Raw genomic sequence first — 19183 nt, 5'->3', positions numbered from 1 at the left:
GTCATTTTCATATAACACATTCTGCCCAGCCTCTTTGTACCATCGCTGCCTTCAATTCCATTATGCAAATTGCCTCTTCAGAGAGGAAAAGGACTTGACTCTATAGCACCACTTGTTGGAAGCAGCAATCCTACAAGTCATTATTGACCATTTAATAAGCCTTGAAATGTGACTAAGGACAAAAGCCAAATCAGAATGTCAATTTTCAGACACGGTGTTTCGGGGTATTCCCCCTCATCAGTACAAAGCATGAGAACTGATTTGGCTAGGTGAAAGGCTCTGGACTGGGGTCTAAGGGGTAAGGTTTCTCCTTGTGGAGAGTGACATACCGTCTCTGGCATGTGAAGGAAAGGAGCCATATTTGCCTTGCAATTCTCCTCTGAAGAGGTAATTTGCATTATGAAATTTCCCAGAAAGGAAGAATTCGATTGGAATTCCTGAAGACCTGCTGAGATCGGACCTGAGTAACTTCATAGATACAATAGTTGCTGTCACATAACAGCACCGCTTGGTTGCATGTTATTGCCCATTTCAGCTGGAGTGCTTTAAAAAAATCTAATTTAGGTGGAGAATTGTGTAATTATATTTTAACTAAAAGTCTTTAAAACTAGAAGGCCATATATCATAAATATCACTGTATTTGATTGTCTATCTAAAGTATTAAATAGTTGCATGTCTTTTAAATTAAGCTAAATAATCAATAAAATTTACAAGTGCTAAAAATTTGTGAAACAACTCTGTGTAGCAGTATATACATCTATTTTTACACAAAGGAATGCCCCAAAATGACAATATATTATTCAAAATTAAATAAACCTTCTTTAAATAATAAGGCACAACAGTTATCTTATGGAAAGTCGTGCCTGAAATGCGCCATATAACGAATGTAAATTCCAAATGTAAATTGCTATCGTACCGAATTCCACGGTCCTGGATGCCATGAAGCATCCGCAGGGCATAAGTGTGTGTTACACTGGGCTATATTTGATGGCTTATTGACAATTTCACAATTTTGATCATCCAAAACTTGTCCATTTGTCATCTGGCATATCACCAATCTTGTTCTCATACCGCCACCACATGTCAGGGTACACTGCAATTTAAAGGCAGAAATTGAAATGCAAATGAAAGGCGTAATAACTTTCAAAAAAAAAGTTTAACCCTTTGGCAAGCTTCATTGTAAAAGTACCAGTAGTGAGAGAAAAATACAGAAGTGGTGACGAGTTTCTTGGCAAGCAGTTGACAGATCAGCTTTCCAGATTGGAGCCTTTCCTCAAACCAATTTTTTAGCTTCAACCATAAATTTTGAGATGTGTATTGAGAAAAAGCATATTTTTTTTTTAATGGGATTTTATTAAAAGGTTTGCACCAATTGGATTTTCCAGTCTCCTTTTTAAACTTCAAATTGCTAGATAACTGATAATTTATCTTTCAGGAGTTTGCAACTCTTATATTTTTTTTCTGAGCTCCTCTTAGCCAATTTATTGGCACAAACACCAATACCTTGTCTCTGATGTGGTCTATGTTCATAAATCAGTAAGATTAGATAAAGACGGATAAATATTTCATGTCATATCTATTATCTGGGTATTTGCTACAAAGTAAATAAAAAGTTGTGTTAACTTTGCTTTATTGGAGTAATTCCATAATTTTTGCCAAGGGTTTTATCACACAGGGAAAAAGAAAATGTACTTTTATTACATGCATTTCACGTGAATAAAAAAGAAAAATTAAGTTTATTTCATACCTCACCCCAGCTTCCGTAATTCCATTGAGGACATGGCCCAGAATCACATTGTCTTGAATCAGCAGGTTTTGTTGTCCCTTCACAAAAATTGGTAATCCTTCCTTCTCTGTCTTGACATACCACAACTCGACGTTCAAAACCACCTGCACATGTGCTTGAACACTAGTGAAAACGTGACACAAAAATGAGGAAACATTTTTATAAGGCAGTAAAAGACATTTAAACAGCATTAAAGAAGTACTCCCACTAACATTTTTATAGTGTACATGTGCGTGCTCATGCAAGAAGTGCGAGCGCATTGCACCGTTCTTCTGAATGATGCCACCTCTCTGCAGACTCCTCCAGGTCACACTGCGCTCTGCGTGAATTGGTAGTGACTTTTACAATGTAAGTCTATGGAGAGTCAGAACGAAGCGCCATAGGCTTTACATTGTACCACTGGCTTCCAGGTCACACATAGATCAATGAGAAGAGCAGAAGAACAGCGCTGGACACTGGAGAGAGCAGCGGTAGGTGAGTATATGAAGACACTCACACTACATTACATGCACATACACACATTCACACAATAAAAATGTTAGTGAGGGTGCTTCTTAACCCCTTCACGCCATCACCATTTTCTGTTTTTTGCTTTTTCCAAGAGCCATAACCTTTTTATTTTTCCATCAATACAGCCGTGAGAGATTGTACAATAGACATTTTTGCTATTGCTTTCCTTGTTAACAACCAAAACAATAAAATGATTAAGTAATTTAACCCATAAAAAAGTTGTATTGCTGTGTTTTGCTCACCCCATCTCCTAATATATATATATATATATATATATATTTATATATATATATATTTGTATATATATATATATTATACTAGATTGTGGCCCGATTCTAACGCATCGGGTATTCTAGAATATGCATGTCCCCGTAGTATAAGGACAATGATGATTCCAGAATTCGCGGCAGACTGTGCCCGTCGCTGATTGGTCGAGGCAACCTTTATGACATCATCGTCACCATGGCAACCATTATGACATCTACGTCGGCCTCGACCAATCAGATACGCGGGATTTCTACATCCTTTATGACATCATCGTCGCTGTGCCCGTCGCTGATTAGTCGAGGCCTCAGAGACGCAGGATTTGTACGTCGATACTGTGCCCGTCGCCTGGCGGCCTCGACCAATCAGAGAGCCGGGATTTCCAGGACAGACAGACAGACTGTTAGGACTGGCGGAACGCACCAAGAGAGATGATATAGATGCGTTCGCAGTCCGGGGCCCACCGTGCAGGTGAAACCTGCTGCTAGGAAATGACAGACAATATGGCGGTATTCAAAAGTATACACGCGTGGGTTAAACCTCACCCAGCGTGAAGAAAGCGATCCTGTTGCGTCACAGGACCGCGGTACCGCACATAGAGCGCGAGCAAGTGGTCAGCGAACTAAACCCCAACAGGGATTGTAGTCCGATTAGACCCTTGCTGGCACTACACCGCTACTGGGTGTGAAAGGAATTATATAATTAAGGCACCGAAGTGCGAACTGTGCCGTGCTGGCAGGCACCACTAAGCACCCAGACGTGGGTCAGGAAGCGCACACTGGCGCGTGGCACCGCACTGGCGGTCACAGCAGTAGACGCTGACACGTGTGTGACACGTTGAGTGATAAGTCGGGCGCTAGATAGCAGCCATACTCCATACGCGAACAATCATACAATAGGGTAGGGGTATTTAAAGAACGACTTGCACTCACAACAAACACACGTATTAAATTGTACACTAGCGCATGGCCGTGCGGTCATGCGCAGTTTATATAGTTGCAGGACAGGAAGCGGCCACAGAAACTTTGCCCTTCCAAGACCTGCCAAGAGGACCAATAGAATGCGCTGCAGAGTCTGAGCACATGACCCTCGATCTCCAACGGGAGATCTTGCCCTGGGCATGCTCAGTGTGCGCAGACAAGGACTTAGTCACAGAGAAGTCCACTCGCTGCTGACCAGTATAGGCTTTACAGGCAGAAGCTGGAGAAGCAGCAGTAACTCTTCTCACAGAGTCAGACTGAGCGAGACACTGGGATCAACGTCCCTGCTGAGCAGGCTCCACTGCGGCTGGAGGAGAATGGGAGACCGCAGCAGAGACGGATCGAGATTCCCCCTGTGCAGCAGAGGAAACTCGACTCCTAACACAGACAGACGGAAAAACCCTTAGACAATTATATATATAGATAAAGCTGAATGTGTGTGTGTGCACCGTCGCAGCTACAGCCATAAAATTTTGCACAGTCACACATATGGACCCCAAAAGTGTCATAGGCTATGTTGTGAGGCGAAATTTTAACCCCGCGCATTCCAATTCACCAAACAATTTTGCCCCTATCTACATAATGGGGAAAAAGTGAAAGGAAAAGTGTTGGAGGCAAATTGACAGCTGCCAGATGTGAACAAGGGGGACTTAAAGAATGAGAGCGATGGCGCTAAAGAGTATATACCATACAGTTGCTAAGGTGGGGAACACACACACAAAATGCGCCACACACTACCACGTGCTTGAACAAATACCACCCTCAGCACACATTTCACCACACATACACCAACCTCGCCACATAAAAGTTGAAACACAAAAGTCACCGCTCAAAACTCACCACGCGCAAAACTCGCGACATGCAAAACTAGGCTCACGCAAAACTCGCCACATGTGCAAAACACACCTCATGGAAAACACGCCACATGCAAAACTTGCACACGCGGAAAAATTGCCACATGCACAAAAGTTGCAACACATGCAAAAGTTGCGTCACACAAAACTTGCACATACTCAAAACGCACCACACATAAAACTTGCCACGCGCAAAACTCGCCATACGCAAAACTTGCTACACTAACCTGTCACATGCAACTCGACACAAAAAGTTGCTACACGCATGTCGCCACACAAAACTCATCTCACAAAAGTCGCTACATGCATGTTGCCACACGCAACTCAACACACACAACTTGACACATGAAACGCGCCCTAAAACACACAAGTCTGGAATTATCCTTCAAAAATAAAAATCTGATTAATAAGCAAACTACAAGAACAACAAATGTACCATATAGGAAATAATGCAGCTGTCAGTCACATGACCTGTCTATTATGTGTATGTGTGAGCTAATATATACTGCTAGGGGGAGGGCTTCCTGTTGGCTGGGGATTTATCAGGCTGCAAATTTAACTTACAAATCCTGAGGTAAATATAATGACCAAATAACGTGTGAACGAAGTCTAATACAGGAGGAGATGACATACAGGTACATACTATATACAGGGGAGATGACACACGGGTATATACTATATACAGGAGCAGATGACACACAGGTATATACTATATACAGGAGATGACTTACAGGTATATACTATATACAGGAGATGACATACAGGTATATACTATCTACAGGAGCAGATGATACACAGGTATATACTATATACAGGAGAAGATGACTTACAGGTATATACTATATACAGGAGATGACATACAGGTATATACTATATAAAAGAGGAGATGACATACAGGTATATACTATATACAGGGGAGATGACATACAGGTATATACTATATGCAGGAGATAACATACAGGTATATACTATATACAGGAGATGACATACAGGTATATACTATATATAGGAGGAGATGACATACAGGTATACACTATATACAGGAGGAGATGCCACATGTATATACTATATACAGGAGGAGATGACATGCAGGTATATACTATATAAAAGAGATGACACATAGGTATATAGAGGAGGAGATGACATACAGCAGGTATATACTATATATAGGAGAAGATGACATACAGGTATATACTATATACAGGAGGAGAAGACACACGTATATACTATATACAGGAGGAGATGACATACAGGTATATACTATATGAAAGAGGAGATTACACATAGGTATATAGAGGAGGAGATGACATACAGCAGGTATATACTATATACAGGGGAGATGACATACAGGTATATACTATATACAGATTGCCTTGTGCAGGCATGTACTACGGAGGACAGAGAATGACATACAGGTATATACTATATACAGGAGATGACATACAGGTATATACTATATGCAGGAGATGACATACAGGTATATACTATATACAGGAGATGACATACAGGTATATACTATATATAGGAGAAGATGACATACAGGTATATACTATATACAGGAGGAGAAGACACATGTATATACTATATACAGGAGGAGATGACATACAGGTATATACTATATAAAAGAGATGACACATAGGTATATAGAGGAGGAGATGACATACAGCAGGTATACACTATACACAGGGGAGATGACATACAGGTATATACTATATACAGGAGATGACATACAGGTATATACTATATATAGGAGGAGATGACATACAGGTATATACTATATGCAGGAGGAGATGACATACAGGTATATACTATACACAGGAGATGACATACAGGTATATACCATATATAGGAGAAGATGACATACAGGTATATACTATATACAGGAGGAGAAGACACACGTATATACTATATACAGGAGGAGATGACATACAGGTATATACTATATGAAAGAGGAGATGACACATAGGTAAATAGAGGAGGAGTTGACATACAGCAGGTATATACTATATACAGGGGAGATGACATACAGGTATATACTATATACAGATTGCCTTGTGCAGGCATGTACTACGGAGGACAGAGAATGAACTTCAATCCAATATTGCAGCCAGTATGCAGCCAGCAGGTAAGGAAAGGGTGAATCAAACACCCGAAAACCCCGCCCCTATGGCTGAAGATTGTTCCCTCCAAATTCAGGTGACAGAGTCCCGTTAATTCATGGGGTCTCTCAAAGCACTGTCATTAATCACTTGATGTTAATATCCTGATAAATTGCTGCTCTACCTCTCTTTGTTCCTTGATGTTCTTTGCTGTACAAAATGATGTCTAAGCATTCTTTAGCTGTCTCCCCTTACTTCACCATTCATATACTAAAACTCAACATGCACAAACAGATTTCACATCCTTTCTAGTTATCCCAATTCACTTCGGCACCAGAATTATTATAATACATCACACAATACATTAACTTAGTTACTAATCACCAAGAAAATACTTTTTAGGGTATGTTCACACGTTGCAGATTTGGCTGCTGATATACAGGTATATACTATATGCAGATGGAGATGACATACAGGTATATACTATATACAGGAGATGACATACAGGTATATACTATATATAGGAGTAGATGACATACAGGTATATACTATATACAGGAGGAGATGACACACAGGTACAGTGGGGCAAAAAAGTATTTAGTCAGTCAGCAATAGTGCAAGTTCCACCACTTAAAAAGATGAGAGGCGTCTGTAATTTACATCATAGGTAGACCTCAACTATGGGAGACAAACTGAGAAAAAAAAATCCAGAAAATCACATTGTCTGTTTTTTTAACAATTTATTTGCATATTATGGTGGAAAATAAGTATTTGGTCAGAAACAAAATTTCATCTCAATACTTTGTAATATATCCTTTGTTGGCAATGACAGAGGTCAAACGTTTTCTGTAAGTCTTCACAAGGTTGCCACACACTGTTATTGGTATGTTGGCCCTTTCCTCCATGCAGATCTCCTCTAGAGCAGTGATGTTTTTGGCTTTTCGCTTGGCAACACGGACTTTCAACTCCCTCCAAAGGTTTTCTATAGGGTTGAGATCTGGAGACTGGCTAGGCCACTCCAGGACCTTGAAATGCTTCTTACGAAACCACTCCTTCGTTGCCCTGGCGGTGTGCTTTGGATCATTGTCATGTTGAAAGACCCAGCCACGTTTCATCTTCAATGGCCTTGCTGATGGAAGGAGGTTTGCACTCAAAATCTCACGATACATGGCCCCATTCATTCTTTCATGTACCCGAATCAGTCGTCCTGGCCCCTTTGCAGAGAAACAGCCCCAAAGCATGATGTTTCCACCACCATGCCTTACAGTAGGTATGGTGTTTGATGGATGCAACTCAGTATTCTTTTTCCTCCAAACACGACAAGTTGTGTTTCTACCAAACAGTTCCAGTTTGGTTTCATCAGACCATAGGACATTCTCCCAAAACTCCTCTGGATCATCCAAATGCTCTCTAGCAAACTTCAGACGGGCCCGGACATGTACTGGCTTAAGCAGTGGGACACGTCTGGCACTGCAGGATCTGAGTCCATGGTGGCGTAGTGTGTTACTTATGGTAGGCCTTGTTACATTGGTCCCAGCTCTCTGCAGTTCATTCACTAGGTCCCCCCGCGTGGTTCTGGTATTTTTGCTCACCATTCTTGTGATCATTCTGACCCCACGGGGTGGGATTTTGCGTGGAGCCCCAGATCGAGGGAGATTATCAGTGGTCTTGTATGTCTTCCATTTTCTAATTATTGCTCCCACTGTTGATTTCTTCACTCCAAGCTGGTTGGCTATTGCAGATTCAGTCTTCCCAGCCTGGTGCAGGGCTACAATTTTGTTTCTGGTGTCCTTTGACAGCTCTTTGGTCTTCACCATAGTGGAGTTTGGAGTCAGACTGTTTGAGGGTGTGCACAGGTGTCTTTTTATACTGATAACAAGTTTAAACAGGTGCCATTACTACAGGTAATGAGTGGAGGAAAGAGGAGACTCTTAAAGAAGAAGTTACAGGTCTGTGAGAGCCAGAAATCTTGATTGTTTGTTTCTGACCAAATACTTATTTTCCACCATAATATGCAAATAAATTGTTAAAAAAACAGACAATGTGATTTTCTGGATTTTTTTTTCTCAGTTTGTCTCCCATAGTTGAGGTCTACCTATGATGTAAATTACAGACGCCTCTCATCTTTTTAAGTGGTGGAACTTGCACTATTGCTGACTGACTAAATACTTTTTTGCCCCACTGTATATACTATATACAGGAGGAGATGACATACAGGTATATACTATATACAGGAGGAGATGACATACAGGTATATACTATATACAGGAGGAGATGACACACAGGTATATACTATATACAGGAGGAGATGACATACAGGTATATACTATATATAGGAGGAGATGACATACAGGTATATACTATATACAGGAGGAGAAGACACACGTATATACTATATACAGGAGGAGATGACATACAGGTATGTACTATATGAAAGCGGAGATGACACATAGGTACAGTCATGGCCAAAAGTATTGACACCCCTGCAATTCTGTCAGATAATACTCATTTTCTTCCTGAAAATGATTACAAACACAAATTATTTGGTATTATTATCTTCATTTAATTTGTCTTAAATGAAAAAACACAAAAAAGAATTGTCCTAAAGCCAAATTGGATATAACTCCACACCACACATAAAAAGGGGGTGGACAAAAGTATTGGCACCCTTCGAAAAATCATGTGATGCTTCTCTAATTTGTGTAATTAACAGCACCTGTAACTTACCTGTGGCACCTAACAGGTGTTGGCAATAACTAAATCACACTTGCAGCCAGTTGACATGGATTAAAGTTGACTCAACCTCTGTCCTGTGTCCTTGTGTGTACCACATTGAGCATAGACAAAAGAAAGAAGACCAAAGAACTGACTGAGGACTTGAGAAACCAAATTGTGAGGAAGCATGAACAATCTCAAGGCTACAAGTCCATCTCCAAAGACCTGAATGTTCCTGTGTCTACCGTGTGCAGTGTCATCAAGAAGTTTAAAGCCCACGGCACTGTGGCTAACCTCCCTAGATGTGGACGGAAAAGAAAAATTGACAAGAGATTTCAACGCAAGATTGTGCGGATGTTGGATAAAGAACCTCGACTAACATCCAAACAAGTTCAAGCTGCCCTACAGTGCGAGGGTACAACAATGTCAACCCGTACTATCTGTCAGCATCTGAATGAAAAGAAACTGTATGGTAGGAGACTCAGGAAGACCCCACTTCTTACACCAAGACATAAAAAAAGCCTAAAACGTTTTGGAAGAATGTTCTCTGGTCAGATGAGACAAAAGCAGAGCTTTTTGGGCAAAGGCATCAACATAGAGTTTACAGGAGAAAAAAAGAGGCATTCAAAGAAAAGAACACGGTCTCTACAGTCAAACATGGCGGAGGTTCCCTGATGTTTTGGGGTTGCTATGCTGCCTCTGGCACTGGACTGCTTGACCGTGTGCATGGCATTATGAAGTCCGAAGACTACCAACAAATTTTGTAGCATAATGTAGGGCCCAGTGTGAGAAAGCTGGGTCTCCCTCAGAGGTCATGGGTCTTCCAGCAGGACAATGACCCAAAACACACTTCAAAAAGCACTAGAAAATGGTTGGAGAGAAAGTACTGGAGACTTCTAAGGTGGCCAGCAATGAGTCCAGACCTGAATCCCATAGAACACCTGTGGAGAGATCGAGAGATCTAAAAATGGCAGTTTGGAGAAGGCACCCTTCAAATATCAGGGACCTGGAGCAGTTTGCCAAAGAAGAAAGGTCTAAAATTCCAACAGAGCATTGTAAAAAACTCATTGATGGTTACCGGAAGCGGTTGGTCACAATTATTTTGGCTAAAGGTTGTGCAACCAAGTAATAGGCTGAGGGTGCCAATACTTTTGTCTGGCCCATTTTTGGAGTTTTATATGAAATGATCAATATTTTGCTTTTTGCTTCATTCTCTTTTGTGTTTTTTCATTTAAGACAAATTAAATGAAGATAATAATACCAAATAATTTGTGTTTGCAATCATTTTCAGGAAGAAAATGAGTATTATTCACAGAATTGCAGGGGTGTCAATACTTTTGTCCATGACTGTATATAGAGGAGGAGATGACATACAGCAGGTATATACAATATACAGGGGAGATGACATACAGGTATATACTATATACAGATTGCCTTGTGCAGGCATGTACTACGGAGGACAGAGAATGAACTTCAATCCAATATTGCAGCCAGTATGCAGCCAGCGGGTAAGGAAAGGGTGAATCAAACACCCGAAAACCCCGCCCCTATGGCTGAAGATTGTTCCCTCCAAATTCAGGTGACAGAGTCCCTTTAATTCATAGGGGCTCTCAAAGCACTGTCATTAATCACTTGATGTTAATATCCTGATAAATTGCGTCTCTACCTCTCTTTGTTCCTTGATGTTCTTTGCTGTACAAAATGATGTCTAAGCATTCTTTAGCTGTCTCCTCTTACTTCACCATTCATATACTAAAACTCACCATGCACAAACAGATTTCACATCCTTTCTAGTTATCCCAATTCACTCCGACACCAAAATTATCACAATACATCACACAATACATTAACTAGTTACTAATCACCAACAAAATACTTTTTAGGGTATGTTCACACGTTGCAGATTTGGCTGCTGATCCGCAGCGGATTTGGCCCTGCGGACCCGCAGCAGTTTTCCATGCATTGTATATTAGCATGTAAACCTATGGAAAACCAAATCCTCTGTGCACATGCTGTGGAAAAATCCACGCGGAAACACTGCGATGTTTATTTTCCGCAGCACGTCAATTCTTTGTGCAGATTCTGCAGCTTTTACACCTGCTCCATAATTGGAATCCGCGGGTGTAAAAACGCAGGTGAAATCCGCACAAAATCCGCGTTAAATCCGCAGGTAAAACGCAGGCCGTTTTACCTGTGGATTTTTCAGAATCCGCTAGGACAAATCCGCAAAGTGTGCACATGGCCTTACACTTTTAACACGTTGCTCATCACATTCTCATCTGAAGAACTTCCAATCTACCTTCCTTTGGCATTCACTACTCCTATCTTTCAGCCTCTATTCTTTCAAAAGCAACATAAAACCTACAGATTTATATAAATATAAAGTGATTTTAGTTTAAAAAAAACAAGTCATTTTGATGGATATGAATTACAGAAAGCAAATAAAAATGACCTTCAGTATGTTCAAGAACTAAAAATTGCTGTGGTTTTGTTTTACAAGGGAAAGTATTTCTTACTGCGCCCCATGGTCCAGTCCTCCACTGGTTTCCGTGGCTAGCAAGCTTGTTGCGCTGGTTGTCTTTGCTGGTTGTATCATGTTCTCTAAATCTATGTGGGCTTTCGGCATCTGGGAATCTCATTGGATTGTCATGATTGTTAGGATGCTGTCTGGATGTTTGGCATGGGACCAGCTTGCATTCCTGCTCTTTTATAGGTTTGTTATCGGGATCACAGTTTTCATCATCAATTCTTCCATGGTAACTAGTACACACAACTTGTCTAATAACTGTTCCTTTTCCACAAGACACTGGACACTAGATACACAAAAATAAGACAAATGTTACTGGAGAATGCAAATTAAATTCAAGAGAAGAATAAATATACTATGATTTTTTGCTTACAGGAGACCAATCTCCTGACTTCCATTCTCCACAGGATGAAAAACAGCTGGTAACTTCAGGTGGTCGGGGTAAGTAGGTACAAAAGGTCTCATCAGCCACCCCACCAAGCACATCTCTGCAGCTCACATAACGAGCACGATTGCCTCTTCCACACGAAGCAGAACACTGAAATTTTCCAAAACGTTTAATCAGAATCAAATGAACTGTATGCTGTCTAAAAAAAATGCAAGTGTGATGTTATCTTTCATTTTTTAATTACATTATAAGTAACTGGAAGTGGAAATCGCTTAACACATTTAAAGTACGGTATTTACATTTATTGAAAAATAATCAAAAAAGAAAAGTATAAGTTAAATGCAGGGCCAGTGTCAACACCTGGCACACCCGGGCTAGTGCCAGGGCACTGGACAAACAGAGGGCACACTCACCATCGGGGACACCGGCACACTATGGGGCCCGTAAAGTGTGGGGGAGCTGGTGCCAGCGCCACTCATCCCCAGGATTATACTTTCAACTGTTTTGTCATCTTGGATTCTGATACAGTTGAAAACAATGATGGGAGAGAGAGCCATCAGCTGACGCGCCTTCTCCCATCATTTTCCCTCATCAGAGCTCTGTGACGTCTCAGCAAAGAGGGTGCGATGATCTCACTACAGAGCGCCCTCTGTACTGAGCATCAGTGCCGATGGTCAAAAGATGCTGAGGAGACCTTATGTATGGAGCAATATATGGGGTCTATTATACTGTATGGAGTTATAGCTGGGGCCCATTATATGGTATGTAATAATAAATAGGAGCCATAATACTGGAGCATTATGTGGGGCCCATTATAAAGTATGGAGCAATATATGGGGCCCATTATAAAGTATGGAGCAATATATGGGGCCCATAATACCATATGGAGCACTATGTGGTGTCATAATACTGTATGGAAGAATTATGTGGTTCCCATAATACTGTATTCAGACAAAACAAAGTTTGCTTAAGAAACTGAATTTTGGAGCAAATTTCTGGTGTAAAGTAAGCTAACTTGTGGAAGTGCAAACTTACTGCAAACAATCAAAAAATGCATCAAGCTTATCAAACAACATGAGTAACCATGATAAATTTGGAATGTTTTTTTTTTTTTGGACTGACTAGTCCGAGTTTACACCATTTAGAAATTAGATAGTGGCTGTCAATGTGGCAGATTTCTCACTGTATTTACACCAGCTTTTCGTCTTGAATATTTTGGCCCGATTCAGCAAAACCAGATTTGTTCATAACTTATATCTATTACAAATTTGAATCAATGAACACAGAAAATGTCTGGTCATCTGAACGAATGCATCACAAAAATGTAATTGTGTATAAAACCAGCAGGTGAAATAAGTATTGAACTTGTCACCAATTTTCTAAGCAAATATATTTTTAAAGCTGCTAGTGACTTGAATTTCTCACCAGATGTCGGTAACAACCCATCCAATCCACAGAGGCAAAGAAATCAAACCATAAATGTCCATAAATTAAGTTATATGTAATAATGAGAAATGACAGGGAAAAAGTATTGAACATGTGTCATGCTGCTGCAGTGCAGTATAACACAACCTCCACCAGAGATGGAAGCTTGAGATGGAAGTGAGACTGCGTACACAGAGAAGCACCACAGAGCAGCAGCTCAGGCGCCACCAAGTGGCAAGAGAGTGGTCAGACAAGCCAAGTCAAAATACAATCGGAGGCAGAATACCAAAAGGGATAAGCAGTAAACGTGGTCAGGAAGAAGCCAGGAGGTTCAGCAGTAGTCAGAAGCGGATAAGACAAAGTCAGAAGGCAGAAGCGAGTCCGAATACAAGCCAAGTCAGGAACCAGAGAATCAAACAAAAACAGGGAAATGCTGGGAAAAGGGCAGACAGAGGGAGTCAACAGACACGGGGTAAGTCAAGGATCACAGCAGGACAAATCAAGAGCTACCAGAGTCAGGTTCACATGCCGAAGGCAGAACTATAGCTGACACCGCCAGCAGGATGCATGGGAGCTAAATAGCAAACCTGAACCTAGAATGAGGCAGACCAAAGTTACCCTTGACATGATCCGCCTGGAAAAAGGGCAGACAGGATTAAACCCTGGAACCGATCATGACAACATGCTTACTGAAATGTATTTAATACTTCATACAAAAGCCTTTGTTGGGGATGACAGCTGAAGATGCCTCCTGTATGGAGAAAATAGTTGCATGCATTGTTCAGATGTGATTTTAGCCCATTCTTCCACACAAACACTCTTTAAATACTGGAGGTTCCGTGGGACATCTATGGGTTGATTTCTTTGCCTGTGTGGATTGGATTGTTTGTTACTAATATCTGGTGAGAATTTCATAGGAATAGCAGCTTTAGAAACATATTTACTTAGATAATTGGTGATGTGTTCAATACTTATTTCACCCGCTGTATGTGTTATGTGTACGTGCATATTTTATATTTGCTTGATTGCATTTTAGTACTATGTATATGCATGCATAAAGTGTAAACACGTATGTGCCTAATGTGAATATGCATGTAAATATTATTGTGTTTGCATAGGTGGGGTCTTACGGATGGGAGGACCCAGAAACAAATCCTACACAGGGGCCCTTCACTTACAGGGTCCGCCCCAGCCGCTACTATTCATCATCAGCGGATTTGTCAGTCTCCTGTACTAGTAGGCAACACTGCTTAACCTTTAGACTTATCTCGATCAGTAACTCATCAGTGCTCAGCACATACAACACACACAGTCAGCCAGAGTGATTATACTGCCTGCTGGGCTACTGCTGAGTGCTCTGAGAAAAGATATTTACTGAGGAAAGTGCTCATCGGCAGCACAGCAGTCGGTCAATTGCTCCCTGGCCAGCAATGTGACTGTACTAACATTTTACTGGTAGGGATAGCTGGCACCTATTATAAGGGCTAAATGGCTCTACATTCTAGTGCAGGAGACTGACAAGCGCTTAGCGCTAGAATGGTACAGGGAATCCGCCTACTACTCCAGCACTGAACCCTCAACAAATTAGCAAGCTGTTTGTTAGTCTGATGAGAATTGAGCATTTATCAGTAGCACAGCATACAGTCAATGTACCCTGGCAGGGACTGTGACTGAATTAATACTACATGCCCTGAACACTACTTACAATTAGAGATAAGTAGAGATAAGCTACCCAGTGTAAGAGACAAACACTGATTTGTTGAGTGCTCAGTGCTGGACTGGTAGAGAGATTCTATAAGGAAAGCCTTCTACTCTTCTAGTGCTGATTGTTCATTAGCGACAGAACAGACAGTGTCTTAAGGTACCGTCACATTAAGTGACGCTGCAGCGATCTAGACAACGATGCCGATCACTGCAGCGTCGCTGTTTGGTCGCTGGAGAGCTGTCACACAGACAGCTCTCCAGCGACCAACGATCCCGAAGTCCCCGGGTAACCAGGGTAAACATCGGGTTACTAAGCCAAGGCCGCGCTTAGTAACCCGATGTTTACCCTGGTTACCATTGTAAAAGTAAAAAAAAAAAACACTACATACTTACATTCCTGTCGCGTCCCCCAGCGTCAGCTTCCCTGCACTGTGTAAGCGCGCTGGCCGGAAAGCAGAGCGGTGACGTCACCGCTGTGCTCTGCTTTACGGCCGGCCCTGACACTGGGGGACGCAGGGAAGCTGACGCTGAGGAACGTGAACATGTAGTTTTTTTTTTTTTACTTTTACAATGGTAACCAGGGTAAACATCAGGTTACTAAGCGCGGCCCTGCGCTTAGTAACCCGATGTTTACCCTGGTTACCAGTGAAGACATCGCTGAATCGGCATCACACACGCCGATTCAGCGATGTCAGCGGGTGATCCAGCGACGAAATAAAGTCCTGGACTTTCCCCAGCGACCAACGATCTCCCAGCAGGGGCCTGATCGTTGGTCGCTGTCACGCATAACGATTTAGTTAACGATATCGTTGCTATGTCACAAAAAGCAACGATATCGTTAACGATATCGTTATGTGTGACGGTACCTTTATACTAGGATGCAATGCCGCTTATCACTTGTAATAGGTTTGTTTATCCCAATAAAATATAGAAGCCACAAAGTAAGAATAATTATGAAGTCAGCTTTTAAAGAAGCTATTTTAGTATAGTCTTTGTACACTGTCAAACACCATTAACCCCTTCACCCCCGAGCCTGTTTTCACCTTCATGACCAGGCCAAAATGTACAATTCTGACAAGTGTTATCAGAATAACTCTGGATCCCAGTGATTCTGAGATTTTTTTCATGACCTATTGTAATTCATGACAGTTGTAAAATTTCTTCAATATGACTTGCGTTTATTTGTGAAAAAATTAGAAATTTGGTGGAAATGTATCAATTTTCAAACTTTTAATTTTTATGCCCTTACATCTGAGGGTTATGTCACACAAAATAGCTAATAACTAACATGTCTACTTTACATCAGAACAATTTTTGAAACAATTTTTTTTTTGTTAGGAAGTGATAAGGGTTACAAGTTGACCATAGATTTCTCTTTTTTACAACAAAATGTACAAAACCATTTCTTTAGGGACCACATCACATTTGAAATGACATTGAGAGGTCTATATGACAGAAAATACCAAAAAAAGTTACATCATTTTAAAAACTGCACCCCTCGAGGTGCTCAAAATCATATTCAAGAAGTTTATAAATCCTTCAAGTGCTTCTCAGGAACTGAAGCAATGTGGAAGGAAAAAAGACCCAAATTTTTTTATTTTTACAAGGGTAAAAGGAAAAAATGGACCACAAAATTTGTTGTGCAATTTCCCCTGAGCACGCTCATAACCCATATGTAGGGGTAAACTACTGTTTAGGCGATTGGTAGGGCTTGGAAGGAAAGGAGCGTCATTTGACTTCTTGAATGCAAAATTTGCTGGAATAATTAGCGGACGCCATGTTGAGTTTGGAGAGCCTTTGATGTTCCTTAACTAGTGGAAATCCCCCACAAGTAATCCCACTTTGAAAACTAGACCCCTCAAATAACATATCTAGATTAGTGGTGAGCACCTTAAACACCCAGGTGCTTAACAGAAGGTTATAAAGTTGAGCCATGAAAATAAAATAAAAAAATCACATTTTTCCCACAAAAATTTTCTTTTAGCCCCAAATTTTTTATCTTCATAAGGGTAACAGAAGAAAATGGACCATACAATTTACTGTGCAATTTCTTTTGAGCACGCCAGTATCCCAATATCCGATTTGAACTACTAACTGAACTATTTGCTGTGATACCATTATGCCTAGAAGAGGCTGTTTTTGATTTTGAGTCCCTTGGAGTTTTATGAAAGCAATAAAACTGCACATGTTTGGACCAAACCGCATTGCCTGTATGTACACTACCTAATGCGTACCTGAGAGACTGAATGCCTACAATAAATACATACAGTCTGCTTACTGTGGTATACCCTAGTATGTTTCGAGGTGATATGTCCTCTTTAATTCATTGACATTCCAAGACATTTTGGACAATTGTTTGCTTGACAAAGAACAACCGTGATCGAAACGCGTCGCTTGCTCCTGTTCACCATTTTTTTAATAGTTTTTTTATTGACTAAAGATTACTCTGAAAATTTTACCAGAAGCTGGAACATTTCTTCTTTATTTTTTGCAAATAAACACATGAGTGGTCGGCTCGTGGTTCCATGCAAGCTGGACTTCTATAAACTTCAATGGTGAGCTGGCATTATCCTTTTCTGTTTTCTAAGGCAAGGGTATCCTCAATCGTGGGATGTCTAAGTGATATCACCAGGGACAAGTCTAACCAAGGAGTAGCAGTCAGAGGGATATTTGTGAAGCCTTGCTCGATCCCGTCCTAAGCTTTCACCACACCATTTCTACATTAGTCCAGGACTCTGGAGAGATGGGAGGCTATATAATAAGATTTCTGAATTCTGGCAAGGCTACACCCCCTGAGAACTCAGAATGATATAAAATGGATCTACTGATAAAGGGGAATTTACCAGACCATATCAACTTTGTTTCAACCGAAGCAAGACTGCTGAAGAATAACAAGGGAATCCCAATTTGAAAAGCATGAATGACATACCAAATCCAAGGAATCACGTCTATTTTAAAAATTGCACTTATACCAAACGTATACCAAATGTAAAAACATTCCTTGTCCATCTTGAGCAGTTCTCCTGTACCGATTAGAGACGTTTAGGGAATTTAAGAGAATAAGTCAAGCTTATTTCTCTCAGTAATAGTATCTCTAAGTATTTTATGGCTGAGTTAGCCCATTTGAAGTTGAAGGTGGCTTTCAGGGATTTGCGTGTTGCAAATTTCAGTGATAAGACACCAATTACCTTTAGCTGTCAGTCTGTTTTGACTATAAGGTGGAGATCCAATGTAGCATATTAGATTTTAAGCCTATACTACAGAGAGTCTCATTCATGAAGGTCCAGTTTACCCTATCAAAGGCCTTTTCTGTATCTGCAGATAAAAGCATAAAGTGCTAGAATTTCATTCAAGCTCTGCATATGAGGTTCAATGCCTTAGTTGTGTTGTTCCTAGCCTCTCTATCTTTCATGAAACCTGCCTGGTCCGTGTGGATAATATCTGTTAATAGCAGGGAAAATCTGGACGTGAGGATTTTCACAATCAACTTAATATCTATATTTAAGGAATCATAGGTCTCAAGCTTGCACATTGGGATGGATATTTCCCTTCCTTAAGGATATATGAGCTCATAAGGAGTTCCTTGGGAATGAAGAGCCCTTACGTATCTTATTGAAGCTAAAAATAAGGGAAATTGACTCCATGAACTGTTTATAAAAGGGTAAAGAGAAACCACCCAGGCCAAAGGCTTTCCTTGATTTGGACTCTTTTATGGCGGTCCATTGTTCCCCTTCAGTAAGAGGCAACTGAAGGGTTTCTGTGCTGTCGTCAGACAATGTAAGTAGACCAGACTCTTTTGTATATGTTTGGATGTGGGATTTAAAGTCAGCTTTTTGTGTTGCAGGATTAGTTGAATCCACGGAATACAGGGAGGAGTAAAAGGAGTAAAGGGTTTTAATCATATCGGCAATATAAGGTAGGTGTTTGCATC

General features: G+C 40.8%; 1 protein-coding gene across 1 annotated transcript in view; it reads right to left on the bottom strand.

Moving 5' to 3' along the window:
• The window catches only part of ADAMTS20 (ADAM metallopeptidase with thrombospondin type 1 motif 20), a 507015-nt gene that overhangs the window by 198847 nt on the left and 288985 nt on the right, over positions 1 to 19183 (bottom strand). The window contains exons 25-28 of the mRNA XM_069764742.1: positions 12109 to 12273; positions 11725 to 12021; positions 1748 to 1909; positions 917 to 1093 (exon numbers count right to left, since the gene is read on the bottom strand). Coding sequence (XP_069620843.1) covers positions 917 to 1093; positions 1748 to 1909; positions 11725 to 12021; positions 12109 to 12273 — 801 coding nt within the window. The remainder of the gene's footprint in view (positions 1 to 916; positions 1094 to 1747; positions 1910 to 11724; positions 12022 to 12108; positions 12274 to 19183) is intronic.

Source organism: Ranitomeya imitator, chromosome 4 (genome assembly GCF_032444005.1).
Source record: "Ranitomeya imitator isolate aRanImi1 chromosome 4, aRanImi1.pri, whole genome shotgun sequence".
Classification (NCBI taxonomy): Eukaryota; Metazoa; Chordata; class Amphibia; order Anura; family Dendrobatidae; genus Ranitomeya; species Ranitomeya imitator.
Note: the sequence above shows the minus strand (reverse complement) of the source record. Positions and strands in the feature narration are given on the sequence as shown.